Genomic DNA, 26,246 nt, shown 5'->3' on the forward strand with positions numbered 1-26,246 from the left:
GTGGTCAGAGAGAGATAGACCCCATTTGCTTTCTGTAGTTGCTAAGAGTGTCCTGAGGGAGGTCACAACTGGCTTCCGGAAGTTCAAACCAGGGCCTGTTCTCTCCCAGCTGTGAAAGGTATCAGACCTTAGCCAATTCCAGCCCTTCACCCCTCAGTCTGTTTCTTTCCCTCCCTACAAGCAGGCCCCTGCCAGAACTCTCCCCTCCCCGCAAGGCAACCTTTTCCCAGGCGTGGAGCCTCCTGCTCAGGGAGGTGCACAGTCAGCCAGCCCACTCGCCCCTTGCCTTCCCTTTGCCTGACAGTAACCTCTTCCCCGGCTGATGTCACCCCTGCTTTGCGCTAACACAGCAGCTGAGTGGGGCTCAGCGGGGTTGCAAGGTCCAGAGGGCAGCTGGCTGTGTTCAGAGCCAAGCTTCCTTCTGTGCCCCCCCCCACCCCGCCACTCCTTCCCCAACTCCTCTAGCTTTTTCCGGCCAAGTGTCTGCTGCTCTTCCATTCGGTCTCTCTGAGCCAATGTATCCACCTGGGGATTGAGTGTTGACTGGGCCCTCCGAGCGCCCAGGGGAAAGTCAATTAATTCCCTCCCAACTCTGTGGGAGGGAGAATGGAGCCAGAGTTCTGGGCCCACCCCTGGGGAGCTCACAGATCTCCAAGAGAAACAGGACAAAGCACAATAGCCAACTGAGCAGGGTAGTATCTGATGTCGGCAAAGGGTAAACATACCATATTAAGTAGGGTACAGTTTCTGGGAAGGGAGAGGGGCCCTTTCTTATAGAGGGGCCCCTAGAGTGAGTTAGGGGAAGAGAATGGGTTTGAAACAGACTCGTTTGGAATTTTTTAAATGTCTACGTATGTGCACTTATGTGCTTTGACAATCTATTGGCATTTACCCACGTATTTACCCCTCTTTTACAAGGCTCAGGAAAGCTGTACCAGCCTAGGTTACTGGGGTGGGGGACTGGGGACCATGGGGTGGGGAGGTATCAGGTACATCTGTTAGGTGCGTTGTAGCTACTTCACAGATTTTCTTTGAAGAGCACAGAAATAAACATGTTGAACAGACAGGAGGAAGGAGGTTTGCTGGGTCCTGATCCTCCTCTGTCCTCCCACCACCCACCACTGCCCCCATGGCCCCATCCATCCTCCATAAACCCTGGAACCTAGGGTCCTGGCCCCTGGGCAAGTTCCAGTCTGAAAGGCCTCTGGGAGTCATCTTCCTTCTACTCCATTCCCCCCCCCCCCCCCCACCCTTTCTTCTCCACCTCTCCCTGCCCTAGAGAAGAAAGGGAAAATCCCGCACTTGCCCTTAGCTTTACCTAAGATGTAAAATAACTATGTCTAAGGTGTCAAGTGATGTCATCATGCGGGATTCCAGGCTCTTTCTCTGCTGTTTCCACACCAGGGGTTGGCTAGATCCCCTTTCACAGCCTGGGGTTATTGCCTCCTATTTCCCTAGGAGACTGGGTTTGCAATGCTTTCTGGCCCAGACATGCTCTTGCAGAATCCTTGGTTTCCCCATGTCCTTTCAAGCAGCAGCCAAGAGAGCCAGCTATATTCATCCCTTCCCTCCCAAGCCTGTCTTCCAGCTGAGAACTGGCCAGGTGGAAAGAGAGATAGCAGTGCCTTCAAAACATGAGGGAAGCCCACAGAGGCTATTGGCCCAGTCAGTCCCTGTCATGCCAGGCACCCAGCAGTCTTCTCCCTTCCCCAGACAAATGCCAACTTCTTCTTCCTGACCCCCAAGAGCTACCAAGCTTTCTGGACCACCTGGCAAATGTGTGGCTGCCCTGTCATGTACTAGGCTTTGACTGAGGCCATAACTTGGTGCCAAGGGAGGGTCATCGGAGATAGTGGGATTTTAGTAAAGGGATGGGGCCTGGTGCTGGCCAGCTTCCTGTCAGGGTAGGTGGGCCTGTGGGTCAGGGCTGAAGCCACCACCCACCTGATCCCATTATCTCGGTCACATTGCAAGGCTTACAAGCAAGAAGGAGCCAAAGGCAGAGTTATGGAAAAGGTAGGACTTGCTTGGGAAGGTGCATGTACCTGGGTGCATCCAGACAAGCAGAAATGGAGTCAGATGCAGGGGATGGAGGAGCCCACTCTTTGTTCCCTGGGAGAGGGGTGGGGAGAGGAGAGTGAAATCAGCACGTGAAGGGAGAGGTGGGGATTCAGTTGTCCTCTCAGTGGTGGCGAACACAGAAGGCACTTGGTAGAGACTCCTGAAGGCTGATGCTATGAAGTTGTGGAGACCATAAGAATGGGCCTTGTAGACCTCCCACTACCAGTGGAATAATTGACCAACAGCATTCACCTGGGCCACCCTTCCAGGCGAGCAGCCTGGGAACGTCCGTGTCCTAGGAGCAGCCCAGCCAATAATTGAACTTGGCAGGGATACCAAGGTAGGCTTCTTCCTGGGAGACGCAGAATTCCCCTGATGGTTTGTTTTGGTTCCCTGAAGGTCTTGCAAACCTTTTTTAGGCTAACTACACTGCGGAAACCCACCCAACCTTCCTACCCCCTCTCCTTCAGTCTGACAGTTCTCCCTGCCTTCCTTGGCTCCCTGCCTATTTTCTCTCACAGGTGTTTTCCCCACTAAAACCATTATTCAGTCTTGGTGTCTGCTCCTCAGAGGACGCATACTAACATAGAAGACAGCCAGGTATATCTCCAGAATGATAACTACCCACAGCTTAAGACCTGTTAGCAGGGCCAGACATGAACTTTTAAAAAATTTTTTTAAAAATATGTTTTTATTGATTTCAGATAGAGGAAGGGAGAGGGAGAGAGATATATAAAGACCAATAAGAGAGATTCATTGATCGGCTGTCTCCTGCATGCCCTTTAGTGGGGATTGAGCCTGCAACCGTGACCTCTTGGTTCATGGGTCAGTGCTCAACCACCTAGTCATACCAGCAGGGTGACATGAATCTTTAGAGTTACCCAGAAGAAAATAATAAGTAACAGGAAGGAACTGGGAATAAAAAAAATGGTCCCTAGGTTGGGGATCCTCTGAACACACAGGCCCTCAAACTGGTTCATCTGCTTTTTTACTGACAGACAGGACATGGGTCCTGCTGCCACCTGGTGGCCATTATGTGCAAAACAACCTAGGCTGCCATTCAGTTCTGTGATTCCGCTCAAGAGGGTGCGAGTGGAGAATTTGTTCTGGTGTTTGGGGTCTTCTCTCTCTCTCATTTACAGCATATATTGTAGGAATTGATTCCAAACTTTACATCCAAAGTGTTTCTCCTTAAAATCAGGAGCATCATTGCATATATCTGTGAATATACTAAAAACCATTAAATTGTACACTTTGATTGGTTAAATTGTATGTTATGTGAACTGTCTATATATATAAAAGCCTAAGTGACCATTTGACCAGTCAACCGGTCGACCAGTCACTATGACACGTACTGACCACCAGGGGGCAGACACTCAACAAACAGGATCGGGCTCTCTCCTGTCAGGATCCGGCCTGTGGGGATAGGGCTAAAACTGTCTATCCGACATCCCCTGAGGGGTCCTGGATTGTGAGAGGGTGCAGGCCAGGCTGAGGGACCCCACTGGTGCACAAATCTGTGTACTGGGCCTCTAGTATCTCAATAAAGCTATTTTTAAAAATCAGCACCAAAAGCGAAATTGGAATGAAATGACACTTTTAGAACATGAAGATGAGAAGGGTTAGTTTTAGTTTCATGGATGTCCCCAAAAGATATGTAAGAAGGTCATATGTTGGGTGTTCAATAAATAATAAATTACTTGTGCAGTTAAATGGAGCCACTTCTTTCATTTCCTCACTACACCCCTTTAACCTCTACACCCCCACTTCTCCAAATCAAGCATCTATACCCTTCTCACTTTCCAAGGTCACCTGAAAGATTCTAGTCTAAACACCCAAAGGCTTTTATGAGAACTCTTGACCTTTTAGCACCATTTGATGCTGTCAATTGCCACCCCCTTCTTAAAATACTCCTCTGATTTTGTGTCTTGAAAATCCTTGGTTCTCCTCTGATTATGACTCATTCTCTCCCTTTCTGGCTCCTCTTTCTTCCCCAAACTCCTTAAGCTCATTTCTGTCTTTATTTAACCTTTTGACAATCTCAACTGTTTCTGTGGCTCTAATAAACACATGATCCCCACCTCATTCTCCCCAGTCTTCATTACTCTCTCAAGCTCTAACTCATCTGAATGTCCTATTAACACTTTAGACTCCAAAATATCTAAATCTGAATTTATCACCTTCCTGCTGAAACCTGCTCCTTTTTATCCTTCTCCCCGACCTCCTTTTAATAGAATCACTATCCTTCCAGTCATCCAGGCTTGAGACCTTAGACCAGTGATGGCGAACCTTTTGAGCTCGGCGTGTCAGCATTTTGAAAAACCCTAACTTAACTCTGGTGCCATGTCACATATAGAAATTTTTTGATATTACTTTAAAAATTTAATTTCTACACAATAACCCATCATGTGGATGTATCCTAATTTATTTAACCTTTTTTTCCATTGTTGGATACTTGGGCTTTCTCTTTTTCAGCTTTCAAAAAATGTATTAATTATGCTGATAGAAATATCAAGATAGATTTCTAGATATGGGATTAAAGAACCAATGGAATAAAAAAAATAAGGCTCTTGGTTCAGAATTCCTCTTCATGAAATTAAAAAAAATTTTTTTGAAGTATAATTGACCTTTATTAAGGTATGATTGACATACAAGAGGTTGTATATACAGGGGTGGGCAAAAGTAGGTTTACAGTTGTGTAGGTTTGCAGTTGTAATACAAATAAATAAAACAAATAATTAAATAATAACACAAGAATAAACCCTGTGTTTTGTGTACTCATAGATGTAGACCTACTTTTGCCCACCCCTGTATTTAATGTGTACAACTTGAGTTTGGAGATAAGTACAAAGGTGAAAACCATCACCTCAGGAAATTTTTTTTCTTCCTCCCTTCCACTCTCTATAAAAATTAAAAATAAATCAATGGGAAAAATATCCTCAGGTGAGGATTAACCAAAACAAACAAACAAACAAAAAACTCACACAAGCCAAAACCGGTTTGGCTCAGTGGATAGAGCGTCGGCCTGCGGACTGAAAGGTCCCAGGTTCGATTCTGGTCAAGGGCATGTACCTGGGTTGCGGGCACATCCCCAGTAGGAGATGTGCAGGAGGCAGCTGATCGATGTTTCTCTCTCATCGATGTTTCTAACTCTCTATCTCTCTCCCTTCCTCTCTGTAAAAAATCAATAAAATAAAAAAAAATAAAAAATAAAAAAACTCACACAAAACAAAACACATGCATCTAACTACTGAAAAAGGAGGAGACATAGTCTTAGAATACTAAGGAGAGTCCTTAAAAAAATATGGAAAAATTCACTACCTGTAATCTTACTTATTTCATCTCATTGCAGACTAGTGAACGCTTCCTTACAGAGGAAAACCACCTCAAGGATTTGAGAACTGGTCGGTGAGTCCAGAGGAGCTTCCTGACTCTGAAAACTCCATGATTTAAGTCCCACCACCTCAGAAAATGTTTAATCCAAATGGAGTTTCACCAGCTACTCTAGTTCTCTTATTAATTTCTATCTCTGTTCCAGATGTTGAGGAGATAACCAATTTTAGGAGTGAAGGTGTGGTTGGATTCCATGTCTTAATGAAGAATCTAATGCAAGAGTTCAAGCTTAGCTCAACTCGCATTCCAGTGGCCATGAGGGATAACGATTACTTAAGTCTTAACATTTTTTGCTGTGTTGCAATTTTCTCCTTGTTTGGTCTTTTAACTCGGTCCGTTTCCGTGTGCATCTTAGCAGTGAAACATTCCTTAATCTCAGAAAACCATGTTTGATGCAGGGACCAGAAGCGGGGAGAGAGGTAGACGTCATTGTTTCGTTTCTCAGCCTCAGAAATGCAGGTTTCCTGCTGTGTATCCTCATAGCACCCTGTACTTCTCCCTGGCAGAACTTTTTATGGTTAGAAATGATTTGTGTAGTTGTTTAGTGCCTATCTTCTTCAACAGAATGTAAGTATCTGGTGGTTTAATTTACTGCTTCATCACCAGAGTTAAGCATAGTCCCTACCGTGTAGTTGGCACGCAATAAGTATCTGTGGAATGAGAACTCGGGATGGGAAAATATGTGTCTCCTGTACTGGGGGCCTCAGAACTGGGCCAAGGAGGTGCCTTGGGTGATTGCGTTGAGTCCCTGACATGATGCTGGAAGAGTGAGCACCAGAGGGATCTGCCCTGGTGCTCCAGTCTCCCTCTTCACGGGGACATGCAGTCACCCAGGCCTCATGTGAAATTTGGTGAGTGGCTGGGAGGGAAAGAAGGATCGCATTCTCTCAGGTCCTCTTTCCCTAGTCTCTCTGTCATACATCCCCTTTCCTCTCCTGCCTTTCTTTCTCCTCCCTTCCCCTTCCTTTCTAGCCTGGTGTCTCAAACTCCCATGGAGCTCTTTCCTTCCCCACGCCACCACCTCCAGCAGGTGGCCTGACTTAACCCTCCACATCATCTACAGACCTCTGATCGCCACAGCTGAAGTTTTGCTGATGGATTGATTGCATCAGGACCACGTGAGCACTCCATGTCAGCAAGGAGATGTGGTCATGGTCTCAGACCCAAATTTCCAGGCAACTAAAGATTAACTTCCTCATTTTTGTTGATGGTATCATCTGCCTCCTATCACGTGGGTTTGATTGGTTCCCTCTATCTGTCAATCTTCTGTAGAAGGCATAGACCAGTGGTTCTCAACCTGTGGGTTGCGACCCCTTTGGCGGTCGAACGACCCTTTCACAGAGGTCGCCTAAGACCATCCTGCATCAGATATTTACATTATGATTCATAACAGTAGCAACATTTCAGTTATGAAGTAGCAACGAAAATAATTTTATGGTTGGGTCACAACATGAGGAACTGTATTTAAAGGGCCAGAAGGTTGAGAACCACTGGCCTAGACAAATGGACTTGGATGTCCAGGAGGGTCTTCTAGAATGGGAGGAAAGCTGAGGGTCTCATTCAAAAAGTTCTTTTATTAAAAGATGGCAGATGCAAATAGTATTCCAGCAGGACTTGTGAATCGGGGAGGTGCTAGGAAGGAAGTAAAAGGCTAAAGTGGGTCATTTTTATGTGGAGGGGGGTTACCTACAGCCTCTCTTTGAGGCCCCTGATGAAGTAGAACAAAATGCCATTTTCTTGGCTTCTGAGCTGGGACAACTGCAGCAGAACTTCTTCTTTTTTTTTTTTTTAATATATTTTATTGATTTTTTTTTTTACAGCGAGGAAGGGAGAGGGATAGAGAGTTAGAAACATCGATGAGAGAGAAACATCAATCAGCTGCCTCCTACACACCCCCAACTGGGGATGTGCCAGCAACCAAGGTACATGCCCTTGACCAGAATCGAACCTGGGGCCCTTGAGTCCGCAGGCCGACGCTCTATCCACTGAGCCAAACTGATTAGGGCCAGAACTTCTTTACACCCAAACCTTCCAATGGATCTGGCTTGTCCATTCTGATGTTTTGAGAAGCTAGGGCTTGTAGAAGCCCCTGGTGCAGTGCAGTGGTGTTTGTTATATAAAGACAGGCAGGGGAGGACTCTCTGGGGCTTAGCCTACTCTGGTCTGCTTGCTTGGTCCAAACTCACACGTTTGTTGTTGCTGAAAACTTGGGCTACTCAAATTTCAGAACTTTTGCTATGCAGATGACTCTGGTGTTATATTGGTGAAGGTTAAGCTCTTATAGATAAGTGATTTCCAATGTCTTCCATTGAGAATAATTGCCATAGCGAGATAGCACTACTTATAGAATGTATCCTATTGTTTATGTTTATTGGGGTGAAAAAGGTTGAGAGTCACTATGTGGAATACGGAAGGTGGTTTGCAGCTTGCTTCTCCCTGTCGAATCTGGACTATAAATGATCCCCCAAATTCCTTCCTCTAGAACAAGCATGTCAAACTCACAGCTGGTGGGCCGCATGTTTGACATGCTTGCTCTAGAACAGTGGTTCTCAACCTTCCTAATGCCGTGACCCTTTAATACAGTTCCTCATGTTGTGATGACCCCCAATTTCATAGTTACAAATTGAACATAATTAAAGCATAGTGATTAATCACAAAAACAATATGTAATTATATATGTGTTTTCCGATGGTCTTAGGCGACCCCTGTGAAAGGGTCGTTCGACCCCCAAAGGGGTCGCGACCTACAGGTTGAGAACCGCTGCTCTAGAATATGGGAGGTGACTTATTCCAGGGGAACTTACGGGAGGTGGACCACAAGTTTTTATCCTACAGACTTTGATGTCCCTAGGCTCTTTCTCAGGGCCCAGTAGATCCAAATAGCACAAAGAATCTGTCTGGGAGGGGAATTGTGTAAAAAGGGAGCACAATGATGGTAGAAATGGGGTAATTCTCTTCTCAATGCCTGAGCTAGGACAGCATGTGACCAAAAAATTTATCCCAGTGAAGCAATGGGACCAATGCACCAAGTGGACTAAGAGGCATCATCATTAAGATGTCTTTGGAATTTGATGGGCAACAAGAAGGTGCTTTCATTCCAGGACTTTTATAATACCCTCACACTGAAATGACCTTATTCTGTTTCATAGGTGTCAGCTGAAATGGAATGGGAGTGGATGCAGAAAGTCCTGGCACTCTTGTGCCCCTGGGAAAACAACAGCAGAGTCCTGTATGAAGGTATATACTTTAAATCTGAACTGCTGTGCATGAGCGGAATGCGCAAGGATGGATGCTATGGTAAGATAAATGTGTTTTGTGCTTTATAGTACACTAAAAGACTTTATATTCTACTGTTTTAATCCTATAACAGTCCTCAAGGTAAGCAAGGCAGGCTTTATTATCAACACTTTGCAGAGTGGTAAACTAAGTCTCGAAAGGGACCGAGCCAGAACCAGATGGTTAGTAAAGAGCTAAGCCAAGAATTACACCCGGGAGTTTTGGTTTCAAGTTCAAGCCTCTTGGGTTTTGCAGCCTGAGCCATGAGACTCCTCTGAAATTGGTTGCCCACTTTAATAGGGTCACACAAGAAAAGTCAAGTGTCAGTAGAAACTTGAGGGCATGGAGAACTGCTGGGCACAAAATCATTAGGAGATCCCACTTGATTACAAGATCAGCAACTTCTTGAGTAAGACTAAATATGCTAGAAATAAAGAGCATTTGGGGAGGAAATTTCTCAAGCTGTTACATAACCTGTGCTCTCAGGGGCATTAGGGGTTGATCCACACACATGCAGAGTGCTCAAGACTGAGCAGCAAAAGGCATTGTTCAGGTAGATGACCATAAATAAAAGCAGTCCAGCTCTGGCCATAAGCCCTCAGGAGTATGGGGCCTGTCATATGATGGGTCTATCCAAAGCCCTGCTGATCAAAAGACCTCCCTCAGAATATAGAATTATCCCCAAAGAAATCAGAAACCATCTCCTGTTCCCCTCCCCACTACTGTGGCCTATACTGTTAGCTTCCTCACTCTGTTCCTCACCCCTGTCCCAATGTTCAGTTTTGCAAGCCGGAATCCTTTTGCAATTGTTTGAAAGCTTGTGGGTAAGAAGCACAAAATCAGCTGATTTTACACAATACAGTCAATACGGGCACCGTTCCTTATTTTTTGTCTTCCCAAAGAAACCGAGCACCTTGGAAGGTGTCTCACTAGCCAATAAATTGGAGAGACGGGAACTCCATCTGGGAGGGCTCGCAGAGAGGCCTTAGCTCCAGGCCACACAGAGAGTCAGTTCCCTTAACAGTGTCTGGGCTGAAGCAGGAGATCCATATAGCAGACCCAGTGGTAGGACAGCTGCTGCTTACTCAACCCTGCCGCAGATGTTGGGTTGCACTTATTGATCAAGGAGCTGGCCCAGCCCTGGGTTGTCTGCAGGGTTCCTCAAACTACGGCCCGCGGGCCGCATGCAAATACAAATATTGTATTTGTTCCCGTTTTGTTTTTTTACTTCAAAATAAGATACGTGCAGTGTGCATAGGAATTTGTTCATAGTTTTTTTTTAAACTATAGTCCGGCCCTCCAACAGTCTGAGGGACAGTGAACTGGCCCCCCGTTTAAAAAGTTTGAGGACCCCTGGGCTAGAGTCAGGATCTCTTTATGAGGACATTCAAGACTGGTGGCGTCCACCAGGCTGATGTTTTACTGAGTGTGAAACGGGGGCTTCGGGCCAGCGCAGCTATAGAGCAGACCAGATAGAGAGCCAGGAGGTGGAGGAAGGGTAGCCCTGACTCCAGCCATCAGGAGGAGGTAACTACCCCCACGCGTGGGGCCAGCCCCATTCTGGGCCACAGCACATGCCTGTATATGAGCCAGGGCAGGTGGTCAGAGGCCAGGCGTGGGCCTAGTCAGAGATGTGCTTGAGGGCTCCTGCCAGGGTTTACATTCAGAGACCTGAGATAGGAAGGAAAGCAGGTCAGCCCTGATCGCTCTCATATTTCCGTTTCGTGCTCACACGTAGTTCCAGCTCCAGGAGAAGCAGAGCCATAGGTAAGGTTGTCAGCTGAGCTGGGCCCAGTAATACACTCCCCTCAAGGAGTCCCAAGTCACCCTGTCCTCTCCTATCCATCCTCCCAATCAGGGCTTAGCCTTTCCCCAGGTTGAGCCCCACATCCTTAAGGGGCACCTTTCTATCGGTATAGCTCTCTCCAAGCCACGAGCACAGCTGAGAAACGAGAACTTTCTACCAGACCTCAGGGAAAAGGATACGACCCGAAACTCTGCAGACATTCTCCCTTCCTCATCAGCAGTCAGAGACCCTGTCGCTTAGGTATCTGCAAACTGGGGGTCCTCCTGCCACTATCCTTTCCCCCCAGCTATGACGTGAAGTGAGGGAGGGGAGCTCCCCCTCTGTATCCCCCCTGGGGACAGCTCAAGGTCAGAGGGTAAAGCATCCCCAGACACCATTGGCTGAGCCTGTTAGGGAGGCAGCACTTTTCAGTCTCTCTTCCCTGGCTGTGGTGTCCCCCTCCCCCCACTTCCCAAACTATGTCAGCCCTTGCAGGAGCTTTTAGTGGAAATGAGCTCAGACCCACAATGGAGTCCGCCAGCCTCCTGCTCTCCCAGCTCCTCCCATTGCTCTTTCATCACCTCTTCTGTCTCACTGGGCTCAGGACCATCCCTCCATCAGGCCCCATCTGCAAGCAGCTCTCCCCTCCCCGCCAGCGCTCACCTCTTTCACCCCTCCTTCCTTCCACCCGAGTCTTCACATCTTCTTCATTTTCCCTTTTCTCAAAAAAAGAGTTCGTCAAACCCCTGCCTCACAGATCCCTCCCACCCCTTTCTCCTTCTCCCCTGGGACCTGCAGCAGAAGGGAGAGAAAGAGAGCCCCTAACGGGCTTGATGGTCCTCCCTCCACCTCGCCTCCTCTGTTCCCTCCCCCAGCAGCCGCAGATTTCCCTACAAAAGGCAGGAGGCAGAGGCTGTGCGAGACCAGCTGCTCTCAGACTCCCTTGCCCTCTGCTGGCCTAGCTGGGCTGGGCCTTTGCTCCCTCTTTCTCAGGTGAGAGTGGACACCTGAGGTGTCAGGTCCCCACCTCATTCCCCATGAATGCTATCGAAAGTCCCGAGGGGCAGGAGCTGCAAAATCTGGGGAGCGAAGCCTGGGACAACCCCGCCTACAGTGGCCCTCCCTCCCCACATGGGCCACTGAGGATCTGCACTATCTCCAGTGCGGTGCCCCCCCAGGCCCAGCCCACGAAGCCTGAAGACAGACCCCAGGAGAAGGCACACAGGACCCTGGTGTCCACCTGCTGCCTCCAGATTCGCCGGGGCATCAGAGGTAGCTGGTGGGGGAGGGTTTTCCTAGGGTACTGGAGTCAGGGGAAGGGGTCACCAAAAGCTTGTTGGTGGGGAGAAGTGATCTGAAGAGGTGGACTCTCATGCCTCTTTGAGGTTTGTGAATTGTCTGTGTTAGAACTGCAGGCCCGAGAACACAGGAGCCAGCCCATGTTCCCCAGAGGGGAAGCCTGCACAGTCATCTCCTGGGGGCCCAGAAGGGTACATGGGAGCTAGTTTAAGGAAAGACATGGATGTGATGATGCGCTAGACCAGCGGTTCTCAACCTGTGGGTCGCGACCCCTTTGGCGGTCGAACGACCCTTTCACAGGGGTCGCCTAAGACCATCCTGCATATCAGATGTTTAAATTACGATTCATAACAGTAGTAACATTACAGTTACGAAGTAGCAACGAAAATAATTTTATGGTTGGGTCACAACATGAGGAACTGTATTTAAAGGGCCAGAAGGTTGAGAATCACTGCTCTAGACGGCCCCACCTGGACCAAGTGGGTCTTTCCATGCCTTCATTTGGGGACTTTGCTGGAGGAGGATAGGCCTGGTTGGAGTAGCTAGATTCAGCCAAGGGATAAGATGGGTGAGGAAAGGGGCTGGGATGGAAATGGGAGTAAAATACAGGAACTGATGGGTGGGGATCACTAGGAGGGACCCTGCTGTTGGGGATCCTGGGCATCTCTCCAATGCTTCGTAGGACTTTGGGGGACAGCCCTGACTGAGAATACAGCTGAGAACCGGGAACTTTATGTCAAGACCACCCTGCGGGAGCTTTTGGTGTACATCGTGTTCCTGGTGGACATCTGTCTCTGTGAGTAACATCTGTCTCTGTGTACAATAACATCTGTCTGTGAGAAGCATCTATGTGTACAGCATCTGTGTACGTACTTCTGCAGGGAACATCTTGGGGGCAGCATCTATCCGTGTGAGCAGGCTGTGTCCTGGGATCTTGATATTAACAACAAAATTCTATTTATGACCTTTTCAGCTGAAGATATTATGCTTAAAAAGAACTAGTTGCTGAGTTTGGGAGAAGTCAGATAGATAGTTTAAAAGCCGTTAATAGAAGTTGCTTTGTCCAGAGTTACAAGGGGAACCCAGTTTTTAAATTCAAGTTCCTGAAACCTACTCAGCAGCCACTGTTCTCTATTGGCAGGTGGAAGTTTTTACCCTTTTGTAAAGAGCGGAAGGCCACTCCTTTCTGTTTGGGAAATGTACTTTGGTGGGTTTCACATCGTTATTATACGATGTCTGTTCCATGTTTCTTTAGAGGCAGGAAGAAAAAGATTCAGCAGATCTTAGAGCTCAGGCCCCTGAAGAAAAAAAAAAGGGTTGGAGATGCAAATGGTGTGGTGATGGTCGATGCAGTCTAGGTTCTCCCACACAAGAAACCACCAGACCACAGGGGTGATGCGAAGCTCTAGCTATAGACACAACTGGGGAGATTTGGTTTTGAGGGAAGCAAGTGAAAAGATAAAATGGTGAATCACAAAGGGATAGAAGCAAAGAAATGTAGATAATAATAAAGTTGGGACCAACAGATTCTATAAAGCCTTTAGATAAGGGTGCTTTGTACTCAGGTAATTACTTCTTTAAAAACTTGCACAACAAGTGAGGTTTGGCTAATTTCATAGAAGTGTGTGTGTGTGTGTCGATTAAGCTGCTCCTTGGATTGTACAACTAAGGTATCTCCATCAATAGGTACCTTATGCCCCACAGAAGGCTCTGGTTTTTGTTATTGTTGTTGTTAGGCTGCATGACTCTCTCTCTCTCTCTCTCTCTCTCTCTCTCTCTCTCTCTATATATATATATATATATATATATATATATTTCTTTATTGATTTCGTAGAGGAAGGGAGAGGGAGAGAGAGAGATAGAAACATCAATGATGAGAGAGAACCACTGATCGGCTGCCTCCTGCACGCCCCCTGCTGGGGATCAAGCCCACAACCCAGGCATTTGCCCCTGGCCAGAATCGAACCTGGGACCCTTTAGTCTGCAGGTTGAAGCTCTATCCACTGAGCCAAACCGGCTAGGACATGCATGACTCTTTTGAAAGTGGAATCTGAAGGTCTGATATCAGTGTTGACAGATAAATTTGTTATCGTTGTGAGCCACCACATTCGTGTGAGCCCTCTAGAAAGCCGAGCACTTGCATCTACCTGTACTTTGGGACTCACTCCATGGGGACAGAGGGGGCAGTTCTGAGTGTTTACCATGGACCCTCAGCACAGACTGAAAAGAGACAGTGCATGTGGGGAACAATGGTCAGCCCCACAGTGTGCATTTTGTGGGGCTCATTTGATCACTTTCAGCAAACAACTGTCAGAAACTCATTTGTTGACATACTGATTTTTGTTTTCACCATCTGCCAGGAAGGAGTGTTCTCTTCTTTTTCAGCTCCCATGACAGCAACTGAAACCCACAGGCAGAGCCTTTCTCTAGAGTAAATGATTTGAACGTCTGTTTTTTCAGATTAGCCTTTGGAGCAAGATTGAGAGGTTCCTAGCTCCCCAGAGTTACGGCGAGCCACTCTGACTCCTCTGGAAGCGTGGGTTCTGGAGCCCATAAGTCCTTTCTACCCATGTTCTCCACTCTTTAAGATCTCAATGCACTGCTGAATGCTAGGTGAGCTGTGACTTCCCAAAGTCTGAGTCATAGACTCAGTCCAATAATTACAGGACGCGTGAGCTTTAGAGGTCATCAAGTTTAAGGATGCAAAAATCCCCTCTCTGTGATCCCTCTATGATGCTCTATCTAGTGTCAAACCAGCCCTATTGTGGGGAGTACCCATGGGGATCTCGCTGTTTCATGGGGAACTCACTCTACTGCAGGGCAGCTCTATTTCTATCCATCCATGGAGCCCCATCCTCTGTGCCAGATTTTGGACTGAGGGATACAGAGATGGCTGATTCTTGGGCCTTTCAGGGGCTTACCTTCTCCTCTTTAGAACGTTCTTCTCTTGAGCCATCTACTTCCATGTGTCTCTCTGAAGCCTGAATGGGTTCAAGGTCTGGCACTTTCAATTATCAGCTGTGTGATCTGGGGCGAGTTTGCTAACCTCTGTTAGTCTTGGAGAATGATCATACCTGGCTGACAAGATTGTTGTAAAGGTTAAATAAAATGGCCCACTAATATGCTTAGTGCAGTGCCTAGCACATGATAAATAACACCTACTATTATTTTTAACTCACAACAGACATCATAAAACTATACTGCAGTGTCATGAATCCAGCATGTAATGGAGGGTGATAGAGAATTAACCTTTAAACCTCTGAAAACCTCCAGCTCCTGTGGAGTTGGGCTCTTAGTAAAAGACCTTGAAACCATTAAACTACCTGAAGATGTGTTAACTGCCTTTGACTTTGAGAATTCCCTGTCCACAAAGTGCCAGCCCCCTCAAGAACTTTCTTATGAAGAAGAAATTGGGGGCTTTCATATTCTGATGGTTCCTACAACATTCAGTAAAAGGGTACTACTACTAGTTTCCGAGCCCCCCATCCTCTCCAGGCCTCTTCATTTTTTTTCAGGCAAATCTTCAGACACCATCCAGCGTTGGACATTAACCTCACCTCCCTGACATCTCAACATCCTGTCAGCCGCCCTAAACCCTAAGGGGGTGCAAATAGTTTCTTCAAAGGCAAAATAACTTAAGTTTTACAAAAGTTTTGGGCCCTCTGAAAGGGCCACCACACACAAGCAATTAAGAGTATATATGTGGTATTAGAAGTTAACTGGGGAGGGGTATGATTAAAAAGAAAGTGTCTAAAGAGGCTCTCGGGTTGGGGAATAATGCGAAAAGGTTCAGAAGCACTTAACTAGACCCATGTAAGTTGGCTAGTAGTGTTCTGACAAGGTATACTGACTAAGCTCTTCTGCCTAAGAATAGGGATGCAGCCCTGACTGGTTTGGCTCAGTGGATAGAGCGTCAGTCTGCAGACTGAGGGGTCCCAGGTTTGATTCTGGTCAAGGGCATGAACCTTGGTTGCAGGCACATCCCCAGTAGGGTGTGTGCAGTTGATAGATGTTTCTCTCTCATCGATGTTTCTAACTCTCTATCCCTTTCCCTTCCTCTCTGTAAAAAATCAATAAAATATATAAAAATAAAAAAAAAATAGTAAACATTAAAAAAAAAGAATAAGGATGCAGGTCTGCAGGGTGGCTGCTGCGTTGCTCTATCAGGATGCTGTCTTCTAAGAGCTGCAGTGCCATGTGGCTGGACATGCACCTTCACCAGTGTGCTTTGCTCTGTCAGCTCCTGTGATGGGCTCAGATGCTCCAGGGCCCGTGTTCGGTATTAGGGTAAACACTGTGGCATAATGAAAAGATGTGAACATTGAAGTCAGACAAACTAGATTCAGATACCAGCTCTGCCATTTACTGGTTTTGTGACTGTAGGTAGTTCCTTTTTTGGTAGAACAAGGATAATAACACTTACATTATGGAGATTACATGTACAAAGACTTTAACACAATCACTGGTAGTAATCACCTTTGTATTACCTCATGAAATTTCAAAACACTAACTTGAGCTTCTAGGTGGTTGTAAAAATACCTTTCAAGGAAGAAGCCAATCTGAAAAGGCTATGTACTGTATGACTCCAACTATATAACATTCTGGAAAAGGAAATACTATGGAGACAGTGAAAGGATCAGCCATTGCCAGGGGAGGGAGAGATGAACAAATGGAGCATAGGGGATTTTAGGGCAGTGAAACTACTTGTATGATATGATAATGATGGATACGTGTTGAACTTTTGTCCAAACCCATAGAATGTGCAACATTAAGAGTGAATCCTGATGTTAACTATGGGCTTTGGATGATAGCGCTGTGCCATTGTAGGTTCGCTGATTGTAACAGATGCACCACTCTGGTGTGGGATTTTGATAGTGGAGGAGGCTATGCTATATAGGATGAAGGGGTGTATAGGAAATCTTTGTACCCCCCACACAATTTTGCGTTGAACCTAAAACTGCTTTAAAAGGTAAAGTCTGCCCTAACTGGTTTGGCTCAGTGGAAAGAGCGTCGGCCTGCGGACGGAAAGGTCCCAGGTTCGATTCCGGTCAAGGGCATGTACCTTGGTTCCGGGCACATCCCCAGTAGGAGGTGTGCAGGAGGCAGCTGATCGATGTTTTTAACTCTCTATCCCTCTCCCTTCCTCTCTGTAAAAAATCAATAAAATATAGTTAAAGAAAGGTAAAGTCTATTTTTAAATACCCGGTTCGTAGTTTGTTCCACGTATAGGGATGGTGTCATTTGAGCAGCATCCACTCCTGACATTAGACCTTTAAGTTAAGGCATTTTTCTCCAGAAGACCCTATTTTTTTCACCACCACCACCACCATCATTAACAGCACAAACAACAAGCCTTTATTGAATAATTTTTCAATGTGCCTAGCACTATGCTATCTACATTATCTCATTGATTGCTCTGGATGAGCCCATGAAATTGGTTCTGTTATCACTCCCATTTTACATATCAGGAAAGGGTTAGATATGCGAAATAGTTTGTCAAAAGCCACACAGCAATTAAGTGGCAGAAGCAGGAATCTAATTCAGTGTCTGTTGGCCTGACTCAAATTCTGAGGCTGTTATCTGCTAGAGTCTACTACAGCCTCTCTGAAGATGTGTCACACACGAGTCTCAACACCCATCAACATCTTAGCAAGAACAGCTCCCTGCCCTACCATAACAGAAGCAGAATCTTGATAGAATTCTACTACCTGATTACTTTCCTTTCTTTGTATTGCTGTAGTTAAAAACTGATATAGCCTGGCCAGTGTCACTCAGTGGTTGGAGGTCACAGTTTGATTTCCCATCAGGGCACATGCCCGGGTTTTGGGCTCAATTCCCAGTGTGAGGCATGCAGGAGGCAGCTGATCAATTATTCTCTCTCATCATTGATGTTTCTCTCTCTCCCTCTTCCTTCCTCTCTGAAATCAATAAAAATATGTTAAAAGCTGACATAAACATTTAAAAAAATCTTAAAATACAATTCACCTATAATTCACCACCACAACACCAAAGATACTTTCATATTACCAGTCCTTATCCATATATTTACACATTTTACCTAGTTGTATCATATTTTGCACTTTCACTTACATTTATATCATAAACATTTCCTCATGTTTGTAAGTAGTTTTTATACGTTCATTTTAATAATTACAGTCATTCCACAATTAACTAAAGCATTTCTCTTGTTATTTCAATATTTGCCTATTATAGGTAAATATACCTATCCTTGCTGCTTTTTTTCCTTTTGTTGAATTATTTCCTTGGGAATTTCCAGGGAGAGATATTACTAGGCCAAAAGATAGGAATATCTTCTCAGTGCTTTCTGTGTGTTGTCATTTTGCCTCTGTAGGGGATCATACACATTTATTATGCTGCTAGTACTAATTCTGTCACAAGCTCACCGATATTGTATATTTTCATTTATAGTTTTAATTATTAAATAAGCATCAAATGGTGCAATTTGCCTTATTTGTCCTGATCACTAGTGAGGACGGACACTTTTCTCATGTTTTAATTTATTGTGTGCATTTATTTTTGTGTTAATTGCATTAGGAAGGTAAGTATTAAGAGGGTCAACGAAGCAGTTGGGGGATGAAGTTTGGAGCATTAGACTGTAGGTGTGGGACCAACCACCAGGGGGCTCCTTTCCAGGATCTGGGTTCCTGGGGCTGAAAACAGCCAAGGAAGTTAGACATCACCTGCACAGCACTTTGGCCTGGCATGGGCCCTCAAAAATTATAATGGCCAGCCATACCGACCACATTTCTTCTCCCTTATGCTTTATTCTAGGAACTGGGTGGAACTAGACACCAGGGCTATTTGGTATCTCATCTGACTAAAGTGGAGCTATCTTTTTAATGCAGGCAATGTGGGTGAACCATCAATCTTCTCAGAATAACCTTATCAGTATGCAACCCTTTAAACCTTACAAAGAGCTTTCACAACTCTTATCTCATTCGATCCTGACAACAGTCCTGTAAGAAATAGATATGATTATTTCTGTTCCACAGATTAGGAAGCTGTTATTATTGTCATTATAAATAGTTGAGGAATGATCAATAATTCAGAATGGCCCCTGACAGGTGGAGTTGGTCCTATTCCTAGGCAGGGAAAGTGCTGGAGAATGATCTTTCTGCCTCCACCCCTCCCCTCTCACTATCAGGACATTTATGAAACAGCTTCCAGTCCTTTGTCTTCTTGGCAGGATGGCTGTAGCCTTTTGTTGACGGAGGAAACATTGAAGGTCTTTGTGTGGAAACAATAGCTGTTTGTTTTAGGAGACAGTATTGTTATCTCAAAGGTGCACCTGGGACTGGCCCTGTATAGGAGTGGCTCTGAGCCAGGACAAGGCTGGGTCTGATCACCATGGAGTTGGGGAGGAGGGCAGAGACCCTTGGCCTTTGTGACTTGTGACTACATGCCAATTAACATCAATTGGATGCTCTTTATCCATCACTGGTTATAAGCAAATGCCTGCCTATTATCACTCTACTTTCTTTCTTTTTTTTTTTTTAAAATATATTTTATTGATTTTTCACAGAGAGGAAGGGAGAGAGATAGAGAGCTAGAAACATTGATGAGAGAGAAACATCGATCAGCTGCCTCCTGCACACTCCCTACTGGGGATGTGCCTGCAACCCAGGTACATGCCCTTGACCGGAATCGAACCTGGGACCCCTCAGTCCGCAGGCCGACGCTCTATCCACTGAGCCAAACCGGTTTCGGCCTCTACTTTCTTTTTTAAAAAAAAATATTTTTATTGATTTCAGAGAGTTAAAGAGAGGGATAGAGAGAAATATCAGTGATGAGAGAGAATCATTGATCATTGATCGCTGTTTCCTGCACACCCCACACTGGGGATCGAGCCGCAATCCAGGCATGTGCCCCAAACAGGAATTGAACTGTGACCTCCTGGTTCATAAGTCGACACTCAACCACTGAGTTTCACTGGCCAGGCTTACTCTACATTCTTTTAGTGGATTTTAAGGTTCTGTCCATCGATTGGTGGAATCTTGCATTAACAAAAGAGGTTGAACTAAGCTTGGAGATCGGGAAGAAGATGTCTTTTTTTTTATTGAGATATAATTGACATCTAATATTGTATTAATTTTAGGTGTGCAATCTGGTTTGATATTTGTATGTATTGCAAAATAATTAGCACAATAAATTTACATCCATCAACATGCATAGTTAAACTTTTTTTGTCATGAGAACTTTTAAGATTTACTCTCCTAGCAACTTTCAAATATGTAATACAGGATTATTAACTATAGTCCCCATGCTGTACATTAGATCTCCCGGACTTTTTTATCTTATAACTGGAAGTTTGTACCTTTTGACCACCTTCACTATTTCACCCACGCCCCTCACCTCCTGCCTCTGACAACCATCAATCTGTTCCCTGCATCTATGAGTTTGGTGTTTTGGGGTGGGTTTTTTTTTTTTTTTTTTTTTAAGATTCCACATGTAAGTAAAATCATACAGTATTTGTCTTTCTCTGTCTGACTTATTTTACTTAACATAATGCCCTCAAGGTCCATCCATGTTGTTGAAAATGGTAGGATTTCCTTTTCTGATGGCTGGATAATATTCCATTGTATTTATATACAGCACATTTTCTGTATCCATTTATCTGTTGATGAATATACAAGTTGTTTCTCTGCTTTGGCTATTGTAAATGCTGCAGTGAACATAGGGGTGCAGATATCTTTTCAAGACAGTGATTTCATTTTCTTTGGATAACTACCCAGAAGTGGAATTGCTAGATCATATGATATAGTGGTTTTATTTTTAATTTTTTGCAGAACCTTCATAAAAGCTCTTTTTTTTTTGGAAGTTATCTTTCTTGATTGAGTATTCTTAGAATTGACAAGGGAAGGAACAGAAGTATATTGAAGGTTCAGGAAATTGTAGGTGAGCTTCTATTTCTTATGTGGTACAGCTACATAATGATGGCAGAAAATAATTGGTCACATAGAACTATGACATTAGTGAAGGCACAATGGTAATGGAGAGAGCATGGAATCAGGAATAAGATGCCTTGGTTTATCTGATAGTACAACCTGTTAACTTGGTATTAGCCATGTCCTTTGGCAAGATAGGTCAAGATACTTAAATCTCTGGAAGCCTTGATTTCCTTATATATCAAATGAGAATAATGTGAGATTGGTGAAAACAAATAAGGTGCTTTGTATAGTGCCTAGCATAAGTGAGCTTTCAATAAATATCAGTTGTCATTTCACAACAAGGCATACATTTTAGAAATATTGAAAAGTAAAATTTAACCCTCTAGAAAACTGAGATCTGTTTGAAAGCATCAGAATAACGCTTATGAAGGATCAGAAAGGCTACCCCTCTAGAAGTGGTCGCCAAAGATTAGGAATGGCCATAGGAGGAGGATTTCACACCTTTCCTAGCATATTCAGTTACCATGGTCCATCCAGACACAGAGAGTTATAAAGTTCTTTTCATATGAGGGTGAAGTGATCTGAGCCAGCTCAACCTTAATAATAGGGATTTAGGCCCTAACCGGTTTGGCTCAGTGGATAGAGCGTCGGCCTGCGGACTGAAGGGTCCCAGGTTCGATTCCGGTCAAGGGCATGTACCTTGGTTGCGGGCACATCCCCAGTAGGAGGTGTGCAAGAGGCAGCTGATCGATGTTTCTCTCCCATCGATGTTTCTAACTCTCTATCCCTCTCCCTTCCTCTCTGTGAAAAATCAATAAAATATATTTTAAAAAAAATAATAGGGATTTAGCCCAGCCAGAGTGGCTCAGTGGTTGAGTGTTGTCCTATGAGCCAGAAGGTCATGGTTTGATTCCCAATCAGGGTACATGCAGGGGTTGCAGCTAATCAACAGTTCTCTCTCATTAGTGATGTTTCTATCTCTCTCCCCCTCTCCCTTCCTCTCTGAAATCAATACAAATATATATATAAAGAGTTGACAACCAGTTCAGAGCAATGTTAATTTTGAGCAGTAACAGATTTGGAGAATTAGAGAAAAAGCTATGGCAACGAGTACCACCTAGTGGCCATTCTGAAGGCGCAACAATTTAATCAGCCTATTGTCATTAGGAAACGTTCAGCTCACTGACCATCAGCTCTAACTGTGTAATAGAATGGGCTCTCAGGAGGCAGAAAATTTTTTTCCAGCCCATTATCCAGATCCAGAAAATTGAGTCCGAGCCTTCCAGATACTTAGGATAGGTAATCACAGATATGGGCTAAAGAGAAGTAAAGTCATTTATTGGACTTCATTGAATGAAATGGGGAAATGTGAAGTAACAAGCTTCCTTCTTTGCTGATGTCCCCCTTGGAAAAGTATGATGTTGCTTGTGTCTAATCTGAGGCCATATTGGCCCCTTTTCCCTCCAAGATTATGAACAAGCTCCAGTCCACCCCAAGTCATGCCCTTTCCAGATGGGGTGGTAGGAGAAAATGTAACCCAAAATTTGAAAAGGAAAATTCTTAAAAGGGAATTGCTCATTAGAGGCCAGTAAATCCTATTTAAACATTTTTATGTAATTACAGACTTACAGAAAAGTTGTATGAGTAACACAAAGTATTCTGAGCTCCATCCACCCAGATTTCTCAAATATGAACACGTTACCATGCTTGCTTTCCCTTTATCATTCTCTCTCTATATATCTAGCTACATACACATACAACTGTTTGAGAGTAAATTGCAGACAAAAATGTCCCATTACTCCTATACTTTAATGTATATTTTCTGAAAACAAGGACATTCTTTTATCAAAGTCAGAAAATTATCCATGATTCAATACTATCATCTAATGAATAGACCTTATTATACTTTCAGCAATTATTCCACTAATAGCTTTTATAGCAAAAGAAAAAAATATGGTCCAGTATATAATCCTAACTAAATGCACACATTGCATTTAGTTGTCATGTTTCTTTACTTTCTTTTAATCTACAACTATTCTTTAATCTTTCTCTTTCATGACCTAGCTAAAATATTTAGCAACAAAATAAATCATAATATTAGCAAATTACAAACTACAGGAAAAAAGAATCCATTAAGGGTCAATCTGTAAAATAAATGGCTATACTCCTCAAATTCTGCCTTTTAACCAGAAAAATACTTTCCCTTGACAGCCCTACTTCAGACTGGGTGTCTGTCTTAGGGTGGTGGGTGGAGATCCAGTTCTTCAGGGCAAAGGTCAGGTCCTTTTTTTTTTAATCTGGAGATGCTCTGAGTTCCTCTCTCAGGAGACAACTGTGCCCATCAGGATGCAATGGGGCCAGAGGTGCCATGCTTACCTCTGACCCTCATGGCTGCAAACTGACTCCAGGGTCCAGGAGACCACATCTCCATTGTAAGGTATTTGGCCAAGGCCTTGGAGTCCTCTAGAATTTGCAGGCACTTTCCCAAGGACATAAATATAAGGCAAATAAAATGAAGCACTATCTGACGCAGAAGATGAAATTTTCTTGGCTCCAGGGAGTGAGAACTAGGAATTAAGCTGGTTCAGGAAGAGAAAAGTGAATTTTCAGAATGGCAATGTCAAGAGACAATTACTGAGTGGAGTTCAGTCTCTCTGAGGTGAGTTAGGAGGGAAGGAGGAGACCTTGCAGCCACAACTCTTCCTTAACGCAGCCCCTGGTTTCCCCAGTGCCACCATGAGCCTCGCCAGTCAACTCTAGGGGGTGGGTCCGATAGACTTCCATCTAGGTAGCATTGCTGGCCCAAGGGCAATGGGTTTTCCTGGTTTTTTTTTGTTTTGTTTTTTTTTTTGTTGTTGTTGTTGTTTCTGGATGAGAAGGATGCCTTTTGGTTTGGTTTCTAGTGACCTATGGTATGACAAGCTCCAGTGCCTATTACTACACCAAAGTCATGTCTGAGCTCTTCTTACATACCCCATCAGACACCAGAGTCTCCTTCCAGGCCATCAGCAGCATGGCAGACTTCTGGGATGTAAGTATGACATAACCTCTACCCCTCCCTCTCCTTCTCAATGGCCTGAAGGATGAGGCCACATACAGGCCAGAGTTCAGGTATGTCAGACAATGGATGAGACCATATCCAGACACTAGTATCAGGCTGAATCAAAGAGTCATGAGAGGATTAATGGGTCAGATTAGAGTTAAGGTAGAGGTAGGTGAGAGATCAGGATGATGATCAGGGCATCAAGCCAGTAATTAGACTGGTTTTGGAAGTCAGAGGTAAGACTGAACTTCTAAATACATATTAAATAAAGAGTAAGGCCACATTCGGTCAAGATCTGATTAAGGTTCATGGGTCAGCTGAGGAGTCCAACAGAAGCATACTGGAGACAAGGTGGGGGAACAGGGAGTGAGGGCAAAGGTCATTCTAAGGGTAGAGGTCAGGATGAGGCTGGGTCAGGCTCAACCCTGCTTGTGGTCTAGTTTGCCCAGGGCCCACTACTGGACAGTTTGTATTGGACCAAATGGTACAACAACCAGAGCCTGGGCCATGGCTCCCACTCCTTCATCTATTATGAGAACTTGCTGCTGGGGGTTCCAAGGCTGCGGCAGCTGAGGGTCCGCAATGACTCCTGTGTGGTACATGAGGACTTCCGAGAGGACATTGTGAGCTGCTATGACGTCTACTCTCCGGACAAAGAAGAGCAGCTCCCCTTTGGGCCCCTCAATGGCACAGCGTGAGTTCCCACACCAATATTATAGGGCTTGCCCCTCTGGGCCTGACACCATCCCAAGGTTTGGAAACCACTTCCACAGAGCCATAGGTAAAAGCAGAGGTAGAGCCTTGGGGTACTCAGAGAAATGGGGAGGGGGATTTCTCTGAGTCCCAACTTTGGCTGTTTGGAGGCTTTGGTCTGAGTCATTCAGGAGCAGAGAAGGTACATTAGCAGACTGAACCCTAGCCTCAGGACTTGTTTCCACATACAGGTCACAGTCACATTTGCCTTACTCTGGAGGCACTCCTGCCAGAGACAGCATTTTTTTTTCTTGCCCAGAAGTCACTTGAGAATATGGAGAATAGATGAAGCATCGATACTGTCATATGAGTCAGTATCGATGCTTCAGGGTTGGCAGTCTGACCCTTGGAACTGATAGGGAGAGCAGCAAGGAATCAAGTATCGATGACAAATTATGGGAGAAAGGATGGCTAGAACAGGAAAGAAAGGGGTCCAGGGTAGAAAGTTTGTAATCAGAACAGTCATGAGGTTACCCAGCTAGGTACATGACCACAAGAACAGAAAGAGACTTTTCTGTATTATATGGGCCTGGTGCTTCCTGTAAGGGGTCTACTCAGGGTGGGGTCAAAAGTGGGGCTTGGGTATGTGATCCCTAGTCTTGGGTGACATCATGAAAAATTAGGAGATTTACATTTGAGTTTCAGTTTGGCCACTAACTAGCTGGATCATCTCAGACACCTCTGAGTCTTGGTTTCCTCATTTGCAAAATGTGGATAATGTTTATCATCAGTTCTAAAACACCAAACAAGATAGTATATGTGAAATATACATTCAGGGTGTCCCAAAAATGTATAATTATTCATTTCAATGGGTTAAATTAGAAAAGAAAGAAACATTGGAATTACTTATTCAAAGTGTGTGTACATTTTTGGGGAGACCTTATATATGTGATATGTATATATAATATGTATGAAACTGTAAAGCCCAGATAATCATAAAGTATTGCCGTTGCCTTGGGAGATCAGCTTTAGGTTGACTCAGACATCTGCTTAGATGGCTTCTTCCTCGGCAGGTGGACATACCACTCACAGGATGAGTTGGGGGGCTCCTCTCACTGGGGCCAGCTCACAAGCTACAGTGGAGGTGGCTACTACCTGGACCTTCCGGGATCCCGGCAGGGCAGTGCAGAGGCACTCCGGGACCTTCAGGAGAGCCTGTGGCTAGACAGGGGCACTCGGGTGGTCTTCATCGACTTCTCAGTCTACAACGCCAACATCAATCTTTTCTGTGTTCTGAGGTGGGTCCCCTTTCCCTACTGCATCCCTCCATCCATGATTCCTGGTTCTCTTCTCTGCTCGAGGCCCTTCCCTAAGCATGTAACCTGTGCTGGGGATAGGGAGAGAAGGGAATGGGAGTAACCGTCCCAGCCCAGGCCCCACCAGACATCTCTCCTCCCACAGACTGGTGGTGGAGTTTCCAGCTACAGGAGGTGCCATCCCATCCTGGCAAATCCGCACAGTTAAGCTGATTCGCTATGTCAGCAACTGGGACTTCTTTATCATTGGCTGTGAGATCATCTTCTGCATCTTCATCTTCTACTACGTGGTGGAGGAGATCCTGGAGCTCCACGTCCACCGACTTCGCTACCTCAGCAGCATCTGGAACATTCTGGACCTGGTGGTCATTTTGGTGAGGAAGAGATATCTTGGACTTGGGACATATTGGGAGGAGATGGGGGAATCAACCCTGACAGGGGCTCCGAGTTATTCCTTTTAGAGTCCCAAGT

At 45.0% G+C, this 26,246-nt stretch overlaps 1 protein-coding gene across 14 annotated transcripts in view; it reads left to right on the forward strand.

The window, feature by feature from the left end:
* The window catches only part of PKD2L1 (polycystin 2 like 1, transient receptor potential cation channel), a 33,873-nt gene that overhangs the window by 1,090 nt on the left and 6,537 nt on the right, over positions 1–26,246 (forward strand). For 3 of the 14 annotated variants that reach the window (XM_070432522.1, XM_070432512.1, XM_070432523.1), the window contains exons 2-12: positions 5,414–5,469; positions 5,600–6,572; positions 8,603–8,750; positions 10,649–10,776; positions 11,391–11,508; positions 11,678–11,787; positions 12,497–12,610; positions 23,627–23,754; positions 24,207–24,460; positions 25,533–25,757; positions 25,921–26,149. In XM_070432522.1, the coding sequence (XP_070288623.1) occupies positions 8,743–8,750; positions 10,649–10,776; positions 11,391–11,508; positions 11,678–11,787; positions 12,497–12,610; positions 23,627–23,754; positions 24,207–24,460; positions 25,533–25,757; positions 25,921–26,149 (1,314 nt within the window). In that variant the 5' untranslated portion in view covers positions 5,414–5,469; positions 5,600–6,572; positions 8,603–8,742. The other 11 variants (XM_070432509.1, XM_070432510.1, XM_070432520.1 and 8 more) reach the window with 11 other exon arrangements.

This window comes from Myotis yumanensis, unplaced genomic scaffold (genome assembly GCF_028538775.1).
Source record: "Myotis yumanensis isolate MYYU_CA2020_CCGP unplaced genomic scaffold, mMyoYum1.0.hap1 SCAF_13, whole genome shotgun sequence".
Classification (NCBI taxonomy): domain Eukaryota; kingdom Metazoa; phylum Chordata; class Mammalia; order Chiroptera; family Vespertilionidae; genus Myotis; species Myotis yumanensis.